We start from the raw sequence: 14,456 nt of genomic DNA on the forward strand, positions 1-14,456 counted from the left end.
TAATAAATTGGCTTTTTTCTCTTTCAAGCATCTCATGTTCCATTCTAACTTCTTCTCTTATTTTTCTAAAATCAGCAAACTCTTCATCACTCCAGTCACTACGCAAGTCCACTTCAAATTCTTCACTCTCATCTGCACACTCATTCTCTTCACTTCAGTCACTACCCAGTTTATTAAAGTCCACTTCAAAAACTTTTTCTTTACCTCTAAATACTCTCTTCCTAGCAGTCAGTTTAGTCTTCCTCTTAGAAACTCCAATGTCTTCCTCAACTTCATTTTCAGCATTAACTCCACTACTTTTCTCAGCTTCATTCTCTGCATTCACTCCACTGCTTTCATCACCTTCATTCTCCTCATCCACATTGTAGTCACCTTCCATTAACTACCCTCATCTTCCATAACTGGTGGTGTCGCCTTGGACCATGAATGAAACACATGTATTTTACGCACTCCAGTACCATTTGACATAGCTATATTTACCAACTCTAATACATCACTATCACGCAATAACATTTTAAAACCAAGGTCAGGAGTAACCCCATCTTTGGCATAATATAGCTTATCATAATCTTTTACTACATCATTCACCATCTCCCTAATCTTCTTCACAGACAATTCTTTAACTTCAATTTCTTTAAAGCACTTTAACTTAGGTCCAGCATATTGATATTTCAGGCAAGTCATAAAATGACCACCATAATATATTACTAGATCTTGAGGCCTGTAAAACACATGTATATCGATTTAGGGTTCATAATTATACTACCAATTAGGTAATGAGTACAAATTAGGGTTTCAGAATTGTAACAACTACCAATTTAGGGTTTAACCTATATATCACAATAAGATCGAAACTTACATATATAAATCACATATATATAAATAATAGGGTAAATATGAGCATAAGATCGAAGCTTACATGATTACTAGGTTGCCTTCAATCTTCGATCACATCTGTCGTCCGTTTCAATTGATCGATCGCCCCCTTTCTCCAGTCGTATGTGTTGGTTTAGATGTAAGTAATAATAAACCCTTAATTTTCTTTAGTAAATCGGGTTAATTTGATATGGGTGGTTAATTAGGAACGGGTCGGGTTATTACATCTGGCACAGATGTGGCACTGAAGTGGCACCGACGTGGTTAAAGTTAACGACACACCGTTAAAGTCAATGGTGATTTAACGGACGTGAAAATAATTTGAAATCAAGTGTTACGATTGACAATATTGTATGAAACTGTTATGTGACTGAAAGCTTTTTTGGGTTGATGACCCAAGTGAAAGTTTTCGAAAAGTACAGTGATGAATTTGCCCATTTACCCTAAACTAATAACTCAATCGAGTAAGAGAATTGCTATATTACCAAAAAAATTCTCGAAAAATGTCTGCACATGCTGTGTCATGCATTAAATAGTGACTTTCCTAATAATATTATGGGACCCGCGTGCCTATACATGCGCCCCCGTTGGCCTGTAGACTTGACGTGGGGGAGCTTTTCCTCTTTGTGACCTTGTGCAGATTTTTTCCTAGAGGCATTCGAGTTAGGAGCTGACGGCTGCTGGTTGGACTTCTCTTTGTTGGCTGCATCAGTTGCACTGGAGGTTTTCGAATGAAGTTTGCGGTTTTACTTTGCATGATCTTGTTTGGAACAAGACGTACAATACCTTAAGTCCTTCTCATAGACGATTTTATGCCATCTTCCTTCGTTTTATCCCATGCCTAACCAGACCCTATTAGTATAGTAGGGTTTTCTTGAGAAGATCCACCTCAAAACTCATTATGTATTAGCCAATAAAAGGGTTAAGTGGCATTTTGATCATTTAATTGACCACTAACTTTCAATTGGGTCATCGAACTTGAAAAGTTTTCATTCAACTCATTAAACAAGCAAAAAGTTTCAATCTGGTCATTAGTCGTTACCAACGTTAAGTAATGGACGGAAAGATGAATCAGTATGCTGACTTGGCTGCTTTTTCTCCAACTGGCATATGCAACTCATTAAACACTATACCCGACCCATTCATTTAACCAAATGTGTCTATTTCTCCTTTAATCCTTTTAATTTCATAAAACTCCTTTTTTTCAAATTCCCCATCTTCTCTATTCTCCTCTCCATTTTTCTTTCTCCCATGTAAACAAATTAAGAACCTAATTTTACCACATAAAAACAGGTATATCCACACAATTTAATAGGAAAGTAACGAGACATTTTACTCTAATTCGATGGTAGAATTTTATCATCTTCAACAAATATTATCTTCATATTCAGTAATTAAGATTTCATCTTCTTCATTGTTTGATTGAGTTACACGAACCTCTAACACCCGATCGAGTTCTTACCATCTTTGCAATCAGAGCAAACATTATATTTATATTCGATATTGACAATTTTATATTCATCAATGTTTGGTTGAGTTACACGAATCTCTAGCAGTCGATCAATTTTGTACAATCTTTACAATTAGGGTTTAGGATGAGTTACAGTAGTTTTTCTTTTAGGGATTTGGTTATAGATATGTGAATTTTAATTTAGGATATATGGGGTACGTGAATTGGTTCGGGTTATATAACAGGGCGGCTTTATAATTGGGCGGGTTTTTTGTGTGTTGTAGCTACTGATCTGGTGCAATTTAACGGAAATATGTCTAAAATCAATGTTATTTAACGGCCATGAAAGTTTTAGTGTGTATAAAGATTAAATTGAATACTTTTATTAGTTATGTGACCTGACCGAAATTTTTTCAATCTGATGACCTAATTAAAAATTTGTAATCAGTTGAGTGACCAAAATATTATTTAATAATTTAATAAAATATTTGCAAAAGATTTTTTTGGAACCTATCCGATTAAATTTCCTAAATTTGTAGGTACACCTAAAATACATGAAATATTCCGAGAAGTGCTGGTATAAAAATAAATAAATAATATGGAAACAAACCAAGACAAAAGGGTTCACTTTTCTGACATACTAATCTTCTTCCTCACCAGCCGATTAAATTTGTATCCATCCCCTGAAATAGGGTCCTCCTCAGTTATACATACATCATATACTTACATGAATTTAGTTTGGGTATCTTTGTCTTCCAGTGTTTAACCAGTTAAACCGCAGTTTGATGAAGATTTACATACAAAAAACATGGGAAAACAAAGACAACAACAGCAGCAGACACAAGCCTCTTCTTCTTCATCATCATTAAAAACTAAAGCAGCCCATTTAGTTTCTGATCTCACTACTGTTATTTTAAACCCCATCTCTGATAATACTAATAAATCTTCTTTTGCTGTAAGTATTTTTTTTCTTGGTATTTTTTTTCTTGGTATTTTTAGTAAGCTGGTAATTTAAATTTGGATGTTTGATTTTCTTGATTTTAATTGTGGGTTTGGCTTTTTATGAAATACCCTGTTCTTGAATGTGATGTTTCAGCTGCATATTGGGTGATTTTGGGAGTTTTGATGTGTTATTGGGGTTTTATTTTAGGTGTTTTCGTGTTTTTTGATGATTTTGTATTTATGTTGTAGATATGGAGATACTGCTACATTACCTTCTTGTTCAGTTTTTACACTGATAAGAATCGATATTTAGACTTGTACTAGCATTAGGAGCAGTTTTGGTTCTTGACCACTCTTGTTTCTTGTTTATGCTACTTTTATCTCAATAGATATAAATAAGTTATTCTATGTCAACACAAAGTTTCTTAATCAAATTTCATGCTAGAAGTTTTACCAATTAATATTTAATCTCTTGCCAGTATAAGCCTAGCTCAATTATGTTTTCTAGTGCAAACTTTTGTATACCTTTGCAAATGTAAACTTTTGTATACCTTTGCAAATGTAGACATAAGGTTTCAAACATATTTATTACTAGCTGCTATAGAAACTAGGCAACTCTTTATGCCGACAGTGTTCCTAGATTTATAACAGTAGACATTAAAACACCAATTTGCTATTTGCTAGTAACATACTTGTTACCCTATCATTCGGCGAGTCTTTATTTTTAAGGAAGTCTCAGTAGATTAAGGGAGGTTTTATATAGCTTTGATGAGGTGACTATTAATGTTGTGCCTATCATACTGATTTTTGGTAGCTGGACTATTGTCTTTGGTATCCATGTATCAATTTGTGGTTTACTATGTCAACAAGAGGATATAGTTCATATTCTTCTGCATGTTGTTTTTATCAGCTATCCTTTTTCACCTGTAGATGTTATCCATTTTCCTTGCATTTTGCACATTGTTCCCCCTGTTAGATCAATAATAAAATATAATAAGGTCTTTACAAAAATATCTTAGGTTTTAGTTCATGTCTTTTAACAGTCAAATTGTAAAGGGAGTGTATGCTAGAAATTGCACCTATCTGCTTTTATTCTCTGAAGTCTGAAATGTCAATGCTTAAGATTTAATGAAAACTCTATGCCTCCTTATTGGCCCTTCTTTTCACATTGTAATTTTATGTAATGATTCTTATTGTTATGTTAGGAATTTAACAGTGAGCCAAATAGAAATCAGCTAGAGCCTCCTTCAGAGGAGAGTCCAGGGGATTCAACTGAAGGCCCCGATACATCTTCATTTTCTGCATTCCTTTATTCACTGCTATCTCCTACAGAGTCATCGAGTAATTTGAACTTCAACGGGTTAAGTGAAAATGCAGCATTAGATGATATGACCAGGAAGGAGAGCAGTGGAAAGAAAAGCTTAATTTCAAGGGGTAAACAGTCCCTTGGTAAAGCTATCTATCAGGCTGCTAAATTTAGTGGATACCGCAATCAAGCCTCTACAAAGGGCAATAATACACCGGTTGATGAAGAAAACAGTTCCAAGTTTCTAACAGATGATGGAATTTTAATGCAAACTTTAAGTGAATCTATTCCTCCTGATACTCTTCCTGAAGCTTCTGAGAAGTCGTTGCTTCTCTCTGAGAAGACACGAAGTGCTCTTTATGTCTCGCTACCCTCGGTTGCACAGGGAAGGAAATGGGTATTGCTGTACAGGTTGGGCATGCCAAGTTTTATGCTTCTTATTATTTAAAAACTGAACGTCAGACATCTGAAAAATGACTCACTTGGTTGTAATTTTTTTACAGTACATGGAGGCATGGCATTTCACTTTCGACTTTATACCGAAGAAGCATGCTTTGCCCTGGTCCGAGCCTCCTGGTACATTTTTGTCCCATTGTTTTCCTAAATATGGTTATGTGATTATGATTCTTGATTTAAAAATTTATATAGTGTCTTCCCTTAACAAGTTTTGTATCTCAGTAAGATATTTTACACAAAAGGAGTCCTTACAGTCTTCCCAGACAATTCTTTTACTATAATTTTGTGATGATTATTATGGATAACTATTAACTATCTAGTCTATGTGCTATTCCTATGATAGTATTGCAATCATTTCCTTGGTCCATTAAAAAAGAATGTGTGTGTGTGTGTGTTTGGTTGTGTTTCACCCAACCAAGGAGACAAATCTTTGAGCACAATAATGTACTTTCCCGAGTATAGTTCTATGATTTGAAAATCTCCCGTTCTAGTAAATAATTAGTTACTATCGACATCTCTATCATTTGCCTGACGTCTTAATTTTTATTATCACGTAGATTAGAAACTGCGGCATTTGTTATCATCAGTTGAAAGTGTTTAATCTAATATACTAGTCTACCACATATATCAAATTGTGACTTTTTTTGGTAATTAAATATATTATAACCGCCGAGAAAATATATTTACACAATACTAGGACATCCCCTAGGCAGAACAAGTGAGAGGTAGAGGATCCTACTCGACCTGCTGAGAGAACATAACACTGTAAAAAAGACAAATACTCAATCTAGGAAATCATAACAGCAGCATTACAGTTCTCTTTACTAAGTTAGTAAGCTGGTCAATCAAACTCAAAACTAGTACATGGTGGAAATAAGAGCATAGTCTGTAGATGCTAACTTCTGGAATTTGTTACAAGTAAATATACAATCTCTAAGAGTCCCCTTTACTGATTTGATAAGCTGGCCAGTTGAATGAGGAAGAAAGTTATGAACTCAATCATTTCTCCCTAACCAGATTGTGTGACAAGCAACTGCCAAAAAACTTGACAGTGGAGTTTGATAGTAAGAGTAATGGCATACCATAGAGAATTTTATTCCACCGGAAGTGAGATGGGGCTAATACGGAGAATTTCCAGAGAAACAGGACAAGTTGTTGACTACTTAAATGATGGCCCATTGTCTCATCAGCTGCAGTGCAAAGGACACAAGTGGAGCTCTGGTGCTTACATTGTACCAGCAATCTTTTTAAGAACCAAGTAACCAACCAAAGGAGGAAAGAACAGTTTGGAATAGAAAGAGTGTTGAGTGTTCCGAACAGCATAAGACCACTTCGGACATGGAGTAGTTGATTGAATTGAGTGGAAGAGGAGATAATTAAAACTGACCACAAAGAGGGCACCCATATTTTTTCAAGGTGATGATAATCATAATTAAACACCCAGTTAAATCTAGGTGCTAGAGCGTGAGCTATAAAAGAAGAAAATTGCTGCTAAGCTTTGGTTTCCAAAAGAGCTACTAAAGAAATTTTATTAGAAGAGAGAAATCCTTAATGGTCACTCTATTGTACTTGTAAAAAGTAAACGACACTTTTTTTTTCAAACATCGACCAATAAATAAATGCTGGGGCGGTTGGTTTATAAAAGGGCAAGGTATCATATCTACTTGGAAAATGAGGGGTAGGCTGGTAGTTAATGAGTGTGTGGCGGCTACTAATATAGTAACAATGAACTGCACTCTGATATTTATTATTGTTGCTGTAAGTATTGTTATTTTTATTATTATTTGGGGGTTTTGGGGGCGGGGGTGGTTTACACCTTATACAGACTCATTAATATCAAGATGAGGATCACATTAAAAAGTGAACTCCTCCAATCTCTACATAAGAGCTCTCCTCGCGGTTCTTTCCTTAATTGCAGTTTTTATGTTTTTCTCTTTTCTATTTCCACTGAATACTTAGTTCTCAGGAGTCAAGAGCTTTGTTTGACTTCCACATTCTTGGTTGAGTCGATCATATGAAGTTTGGAATCACAAGAAAATACCGTTTTAAAGCCCATTGTTTGTGTCATCTGTATGTGTGCTATCGTCTGTTATTTAGCAAATGGTGCGTTTTGTTTTGGTTGAATTTCTTTGACCTTCTGGGTTATCTGGCAACCTATGCCATTTATTTCTTAGGTTGTTGGAGATCGTAGAGGTGCAGTATTTGGTGGTTATGTTGAAGCACCCTTGAGACCATCACTCAAGAGAAGATATCAGGTGACTCAAGTACCTTTTCTGATAGCTTTTTGCCCCATTTTTGTTTCATGTTCTCACCCTTTGCTATATTTTCAGGGTACTAATAGTACATTTGTTTTCACAAATACATCTGGTCTTCCAGTTATATTTCGCCCCACAGGTACTACTAAATGTCTGTTTATGTCTTTCCTATCAACTTTTCTAGTCTGCATCCATCTTTTGTTTATTGTGGCAATGTAAAACGCTTATAGTTTTATGAGTGAGACATTTTAATAGGTATAAAGTTTATTTAAGATTTGGATTGCTTTATTCATTATATCCAAAATCTGACGTGATATATAATTTTTCTTAGTAGAAGTGTTCTGCATACCACTTGAGCCACATCATATAAAAACTGAGAACGTGGAAAACTCAGTCTACTAGCTATCATGAGAACAATTTCTTACGGCAGAGATAACCAACTTACTACCTTAATTCTCAGAAATGTCTCCATAAACTAGTATTTCTTACTTGAAATGGTAGTATGAAATGGCACTACTTTCTTGAGTTTGATGTCATACATATATCATGCCATAATTTTGGTGTGACTTAATTTTTTAGCATAAACATCGATGAAAGATGAATCCCTTATTGTTGTTGTTCACAATTTTGGTATAAGCGACTTTTTGCATAGAATGGAGGAAGTAAAATGTATCAAGCTTTTATTTATATTCTCTGGTTTAATTTTAAATATTTTCAGAATTACCATCCCTTTTTTCTCGACTTTGGTATTATTCAGACCATCCAAAAGTCCAGGACCATGACTTCCATGTCTGTATCCGTGTTAGAAGTTATATTAGCTGCAAAGGTGGGAATCAAGTTAATGATCATCTTATAGGAACCTGGTCTACTTTTGTCACTTTTTTCAATATATCTGGTCAGTGGATATGATTGGTTCGATAATTTAATTTAGGTTTATGTGGGGACGACGGACTGTTACGTTCAAGTTTTGGAGTTTTCGATTAATTGGCCAAGATTATTTGTGTGGTTGTGTTGGGTTCTTAATAGTCTGGGACCATGGGGCCGATGGCGGTTTTTACTTAGTGCTGGCTATTGTTTACTTAAAATTCAATTCTTTATAATTTTCTCATCTTTATGTTAATTATATTGGTGGTCAGCCATTGGAGAGTCACTTATGCTGTTATTCGTTCCTCTCTTGCTAGTGGTTGTATAGTGTTCACATTACTTCCTGGAAGGATGCTGCTGATGGTCCTAGGCAGCGATAGTTTAGTGTAATTAATGGGCTATTAGTGTTTAGTTAATTGATGATGAAAAAATTCATATTTTTAAAATCATAGAGATGCAATTTCTCTACATGTGAACTTTCCATTCGTAAACAAACAAAAGTTGTTTAGTTGCCAACTTGGTCGATCGGAAACTACTTCCGATGCCACTTAGACATGCAATTCATGTAGGTGTCTACCACGTCAACAAGTCACATTTCATTAGTAAAGTAGAATTGAGAAGAGATAAATAAATTTTTATTCCTTTTTTACAAAGTTTATAATTATAACTTCATATCTTTAAAAAAACATATAAGATTGAAGGAGACTCAGACCTTAAGATTTCTATAAGATTGTTTAACAGTTTGAATCAAGTAAATTATAGTTTTGATGTTTGATTATATCGTCATGCAGGTATGAACCGCTATTTCACTTTGTGCTCGACTGACTACCTGGCCTTGGGCGGGGGTAGTCACTTTGCACTCTATTTGGACAGTGATCTGTGAGAACTCTACTACTACTCTTTAAAACATTCTCAAAAATCACTTCATGAATGTATGACCTGGATATTTTCTTCGATTTCTATTTACAAGGTTAAGTGGTTCGAGTTCCACCTCTGAAACCTATGGTAACCCATGTCTGGCACACACGGAAGATTTTGAAGTAAAGGAAATTGAGGTGCTCACGGAGCTCTCTCCCTGTGTGATTGTGTCTGTGTGTGATATTAATTATAGTGTTTGATTCCTTGGTACATCGAAGTTGTTACAAAGCCATAAGCCTAATTCATGCATTCTTTCTTGCGTTGTGCAGCTGTGGGGTTTTGTGTATACAACCAAATATGAGGAGATGGTTTCTTTGTTGCGGCTGGAGGCTCCAGGTATATGCCGTTGGTAAAAGGGCTTCAATGATTTGTGACAAAGCATAATGCTATTAGCAGCCTATGTTCAGGACTTGATGACTCGATGCTAACCCTCTATGTACCTAATCAGAAGTATTGTATATACAAGTAATAAATGAAACTAAGTAATAAATGAAACTAATCATGCGAGCTGAATGACCGTCACCTTGTGTTGTGGATATATGCAATGGCCGGCTGTATATTTTTCTTGGCCAGTATTTTTGGTGATACATGATGGTTTGGGTGCTTTATGCTGTTTGATTTTCTACCCTAAACCCAAACAACCAACTTGGAGTAGCACACTTAATAGGATTTTGTCATGTCGGACATTCGGATGACTCGTATTCTTGGTTATTTCTGACTCGTAGTAACAATAATATGCTCAAAATTATTAAAAGATCTCAAGAGAAATGCATGAATAAATGAACTAGAGCGCAGCATTTTTTGTGTGAATGCTTCCAGCGTTCTATACAAGAATCTATTCAACCCTTCAAATGTTCTATACGCAATTCTAGTCACGGTTTTAGATTATGGATTGAAATTAATCTTGCCATATTGTCAGATATTATTCAAGATTATTAATTCACCTCTGTTCCTGGGAGAAACAGTTTGTGTCCACAGTATGAAATAGAAAAAACTATGGTCAAGACAAGACCACTGGCGTTAAAGTTCAATATGATGCATCTAATTTTACATGATCTTTCGTTCTACTATCTACTATATATGGAGGGTGTTAATGTTAAGTGTATAACAACTGATGTTCAAACTTCAAAAAACTTGAACAAAGTAACATTTTGATAGTTCAGGAGATGGATTTCCTTCTGCGGAAGCGGGCTCTGTTATCAGGGGGTGATCTTTGTTCTACATCTTCACTTTCTTCTATATCTTTACTTTTGTGGAAGATAGATGACTTTTTAATCTTCTTCCATCCAAAAGACCAAGTTGGTACACTCCTCTGCTTGCTATGGAGCTTGTCATAATCTATCTGCAGTTCGGAGTAATCCCTCTGCAGCTCTACCATTTGCAGCTTTACTTTCTCTAATTCTACTCTGAGAGTTGTAATTTCTGTGGATGTAGACAACCAGCTGTGTTCTTGATCCATGTTCTCAGCGTTTCCAGTCTGGTCCTTTCCTTGCATTACTGCCCTAATTTTGACTTGTTCAGCAAACAGTACCTGTTTATATCTCTTCAAGTTACATTAGAGTGTAAAGGTTTGAAATTGTACATACTTTGACATTGCTATGCCATGAGTATATGGCATATTTTATAAGGATATGTGTGTGTTTTTAAGAAGTATGCAAACTTAAAACATTACCTGGATCACACTTCTTAAAGGCAATCGATCATTTTGTGCAGCATGCATGCATGCATCAAGTGACAGCTTCTCACAGTTCATGACTTTGCACAGCCTTCTTTGCTCGTGCTCCAACAGCTTAGGATGAGACTGTAACAGCGTTGGAAATATTATCCTTTAAAACCATACCTGGGCATGCCTACTTGATATATGGGACAGCAGGCAATAAAAAAATTTACAGCAGACCTTGAGATATATGTCGATAGCTCTGTAAAGTCCATCATCACATGTTCGAGCATTTTCTGGCAAGGTCTCGGCCAAAGCCTGAAACTTGGAAACAGAGAGATTGGGATCTCTCGCTACCTCTGCGAGGTAGTTGTCCAAGAGCTTACTAATCCCTGATTTGACCGGTTTCTGCTGCTGATGTTCATGCATCAAGAAGTGTTCCAAAATCCTTTGCACCACACCTATGTTGTGCGCTGTGTACTCCTCTGTGAAGCCAGGGCTGCTGTTGCCAGGAATGAGTTATCATATAAATGAAACCTTATCACTGAACTAATTCAAAGGCATATACTAGTTGAAGACAGAAATACTCACTACACTGGCATCCCTTGATCACCAATCGTGTAACTTGGAATTAAGAGATCATCCACATTGGCATTTTCAAGTGTCATTCCGACTCTTTTCTCAAGCTCAAAAATTAGGGCAGGTGATACCAAATAAATCGTCGCCATCTTTAGCATCCACAGTAAGAACTTACAGGAAACGCCTTCATTTTGAATAGGCAGTATGCTAACTAGGCTTTCAATCACTAGTTTGTGTTCTTTATGATGTGCAGTGCCTCCTTGCTTCCCACCACTCGAAATGTTCCATTTCAGCTCATTTTTTCCAGATCCATATCTTCGTACTCCAATCTCTTCATCCATGCTAGGCAGCCATTTCTCTGCATATTTCATGATACAAGAACCTATAGTTTCTGGTTTTGTACCATTAGCCCGAACTGCAGTTATGATCCTCATGAAATGATCAATGCATAGGGTAGCCACATCATCAAACCACCAGCTCTCGTTGTTCACAATATCTCCTCTGTTTGGATTTTCCCGCGAAGCCTTTTGAGCAATAGAGTCACGACATCTTCGCACTAGCTGGATGTTTTGAGCCCACGGAGACAATGATTCACATGATTTCAGGACAATAATGGAATCTCTCCAAGAAGAAAGGACTACAAATGTGAGAAAGGCTTCTGTCTTATATATCAGGTTTCCGTCTTCTAATTCTTCTGTCATCTCTAGAAATTCTGCTGCACATCTAAGTGCAGCTACATTGCTTGGATTCAAACCTACTGGGAACCCATAACAAAATTTCAAAACGGTTTCAAAAGTCTCCGATCCACCTGGAAAGTTTTCCAGCTTAATGTTGTAGCCTGAATCGGACTTTGAAAGGTTCAATTCGATTCGACCAATGTAGCCACATTTTGAAATAAGTGAAAGCTGTACTTGGAGAAATAGATCAGATGGAATATAGTTTTATTACGAACACGCAAGCAAAACAGTCATTGTCATATTTAAATTTATTGATCATGAGTTTGAATAGTACTATAAAAGTAATTATATCTATATTGGAAAGGATTGTTAGATATTAATCTTATATATAATCATACAAAATCTATAGAGGAATCGAGGATAGAGGAACCGAGAGCAACAAGGCAAGGTGAAGTTCCGGTTGACCTCGTAAAATAAAGTTAATAATTTTTTTATCATCACTATCTTGAAAAGTAAAGTGTGTTGCTTACATTTATGCATTTTAGAACCGGATCATGTAAAATTCTGGTTCCGCCACTGTATATATTATTACATATTAGTTGTTTGTATCTGTATTTGGATGAGCTGTAGTGATTGTTTGAGCCTTTCTTTGTGTATTGACAGAAATGAAAAGTTATAATCTTCATATCTTAACTATATTTAAGATTAACAGAAATGCTTATTTCCCCTATGTTGAACAGATCAATGTGATTTAGACAAAAAGAGAAGTGTAATTATTTCTCTGTTGTTTACCTTGTGAACAGCAAACGTGACTCCTTGGACTTGAACCAATAGATCAGTTGGGACTTGAGAACTAATGTACCTGTGAAGTGCACAAAGTAGTAAGAAAATCAAGTTGTATCCAACAGGGAATGTACAAGTTTTAGACGAAAAACTGATATGATCAGATTATTGTTGAAGAAAATATTCAATCCCAAGAAACTTGGCGACGTTTTTAATTTGCAAACTTATGAATCTGCTTAGCAATAAGATGGAGGGAAAGGCGGTGTCTGGTGTTGTTACCAGGGGTGATCTTTGATTTCAGGGCTATCCGTGATCCCGACAACTTTAGGGGCAGGAAGTACAATACTACTATGATTCTGATCTTGATCATTGCCATCCGAATCACTTCCAGTACCATGCTGTTGTGTCATTGGAATGGACTGAAACATTGCGATTATATTCTATGCTCTCTTGTTGCATTAGATCAAATGTTTAATAAGGCAGAATTTTGACATATTAGTATGCAAGAGTGGGGCAGAAGTACAGTTATGTGTGAGAGGGGAGTTTGTGGTAGAAAGGCAGTGTTATAAACCGGGTTGTTAGGAAGTTACTTCTTATGTTTCAATATGAGTTGACACTTGACCGTCACATATACCTCATTTCTGGATATATAGACAACTCAGGAGTTGTCCACAAATACGAAGAGAATGTTAACACAAGTCTATTCAAACCACGTTGATACGGAATAAACCAGATGATCTTGTGTGGCTTTAAGAAGCTGCTATATGTGTGGCGAAGTCATTGCGTTGTTTGGAAATGCCTTGATGACCAGCCCTCATTTTCATAGATTGCAGTAATAATGTCAGGAGCCTATTGAAGTGTTTTTTATCTGCAGATTACTTCTGGCAAAGCGTTAAATGTATGCGCCATGTAACATTTTGACGTGAGCTTGTGGAGTTGTTCAGATGGTTAATTTTGTTTGCTAACAATGATATAATGCAGTAACCTGTACATATCTTTGTGAATTGTGGTGCTGAGTTCTTGTCAAATGTAGAACATTTTCTGGCATACTCAGACAGTAGTTACTTAGCTTGAATGATTAAATATGAAGTAAATTTTACAAAATTATTATAACAGATGAAACAATATCAGTTCGTTGAAAAACACAAAAACATATGTTTCCCATCCATACGGCGGCTAATTTTTTGGTTGCATTCGAGGTTACTGCAGTTGCATAAGAATCATTTTTTACAAAACAATAAACCAAAATACATATTTTTGCAAATAAAATTTAAATTTTAAAAGTAATAATATTTTCACAAAATCTTGCTGCACTTGTTTATTTTCCAAAAAGAAAAAAAAAACAAAGCCAAAATACATGCACTACATACACTTCTTCTCAAAGGGTCAGTGTATGGTATTCAGAGCTTAGGTTTAAGATCCTGCAGACTAGGTTTTGGGTTGTGCTTCGACATATTGTTTTGACTGAATTTATGACCAATCTCTTTTTGTTTCCTTTGTCGAACTTCTATGGATCACAGTTGATTATCATGTGTTGGACTTCGTGGGAGGAGGATTTTGAGAATGTCGAGGAAACATTCGTGGCTGATGATCCTAGCTCGGAGGGCCTAGTAGAAAGACGCTAGCTTGGAGGAGGACCCTAGCGAGGATGAAGATCCTAGCGAGGAGAGTCCTACCGAGGAGGAGGAGTCAG

General features: G+C 36.0%; 2 protein-coding genes across 3 annotated transcripts; one reads left to right on the plus strand and one right to left on the minus strand.

Moving 5' to 3' along the window:
- The first annotated feature begins 2,931 nt into the window (after positions 1 to 2,931).
- On the plus strand, positions 2,932 to 9,777 carry LOC141721402 (uncharacterized). The gene is made up of 8 exons (XM_074524327.1): positions 2,932 to 3,281; positions 4,474 to 4,985; positions 5,078 to 5,150; positions 7,205 to 7,285; positions 7,361 to 7,424; positions 8,941 to 9,028; positions 9,120 to 9,204; positions 9,337 to 9,777. Exons 1-8 carry the CDS (start codon positions 3,135 to 3,137, stop codon positions 9,418 to 9,420), a joined length of 1,134 nt encoding a protein of 377 aa, XP_074380428.1. The 5' UTR covers positions 2,932 to 3,134; the 3' UTR covers positions 9,421 to 9,777.
- A 275-nt stretch (positions 9,778 to 10,052) lies between these two features.
- Positions 10,053 to 13,265, minus strand: LOC141721401 (BTB/POZ domain-containing protein DOT3). 2 transcript variants are annotated; one of them, XM_074524326.1, is made up of 6 exons: positions 13,043 to 13,265; positions 12,773 to 12,842; positions 11,316 to 12,208; positions 10,965 to 11,223; positions 10,740 to 10,868; positions 10,053 to 10,598 (listed from the first exon to the last, which is right to left on the minus strand). In XM_074524326.1, exons 1-6 carry the CDS (start codon positions 13,189 to 13,191, stop codon positions 10,227 to 10,229), a joined length of 1,872 nt encoding a protein of 623 aa, XP_074380427.1. In that variant the 5' UTR covers positions 13,192 to 13,265; the 3' UTR covers positions 10,053 to 10,226. The 2 variants fall into 2 exon arrangements, with proteins under 2 accessions (XP_074380427.1, XP_074380426.1); XM_074524325.1 differs by having other exon boundaries at positions 10,965 to 11,226; positions 13,043 to 13,263.
- Positions 13,266 to 14,456: the final 1,191 nt, after the last annotated feature.

The sequence above is a fragment of the Apium graveolens genome, chromosome 4 (assembly GCF_009905375.1).
Source record: "Apium graveolens cultivar Ventura chromosome 4, ASM990537v1, whole genome shotgun sequence".
NCBI lineage: Eukaryota > Viridiplantae > Streptophyta > Magnoliopsida > Apiales > Apiaceae > Apium > Apium graveolens.

Coding starts and splice junctions, on each gene's coding strand:
- LOC141721402 (XM_074524327.1), top strand. CDS start 3,135: ATGGGAAAACAAAGACAACAACAGCAGCAGACACAAGCCTCTTCTTCT. Junction 7,425..8,940: donor AGTTATATTTCGCCCCACAG/GTACTACTAAAT, acceptor ATCGTCATGCAG/GTATGAACCGCTATTTCACT. Junction 9,029..9,119: donor CTCTATTTGGACAGTGATCT/GTGAGAACTCTA, acceptor TCTATTTACAAG/GTTAAGTGGTTCGAGTTCCA.
- LOC141721401 (XM_074524325.1), bottom strand. CDS start 13,191: ATGTTTCAGTCCATTCCAATGACACAACAGCATGGTACTGGAAGTGAT. Junction 11,227..11,315: donor GATCAAGGGATGCCAGTGTA/GTGAGTATTTCT, acceptor TCCTGGCAACAG/CAGCCCTGGCTTCACAGAGG. Junction 10,869..10,964: donor CTATCGACATATATCTCAAG/GTCTGCTGTAAA, acceptor ACGCTGTTACAG/TCTCATCCTAAGCTGTTGGA.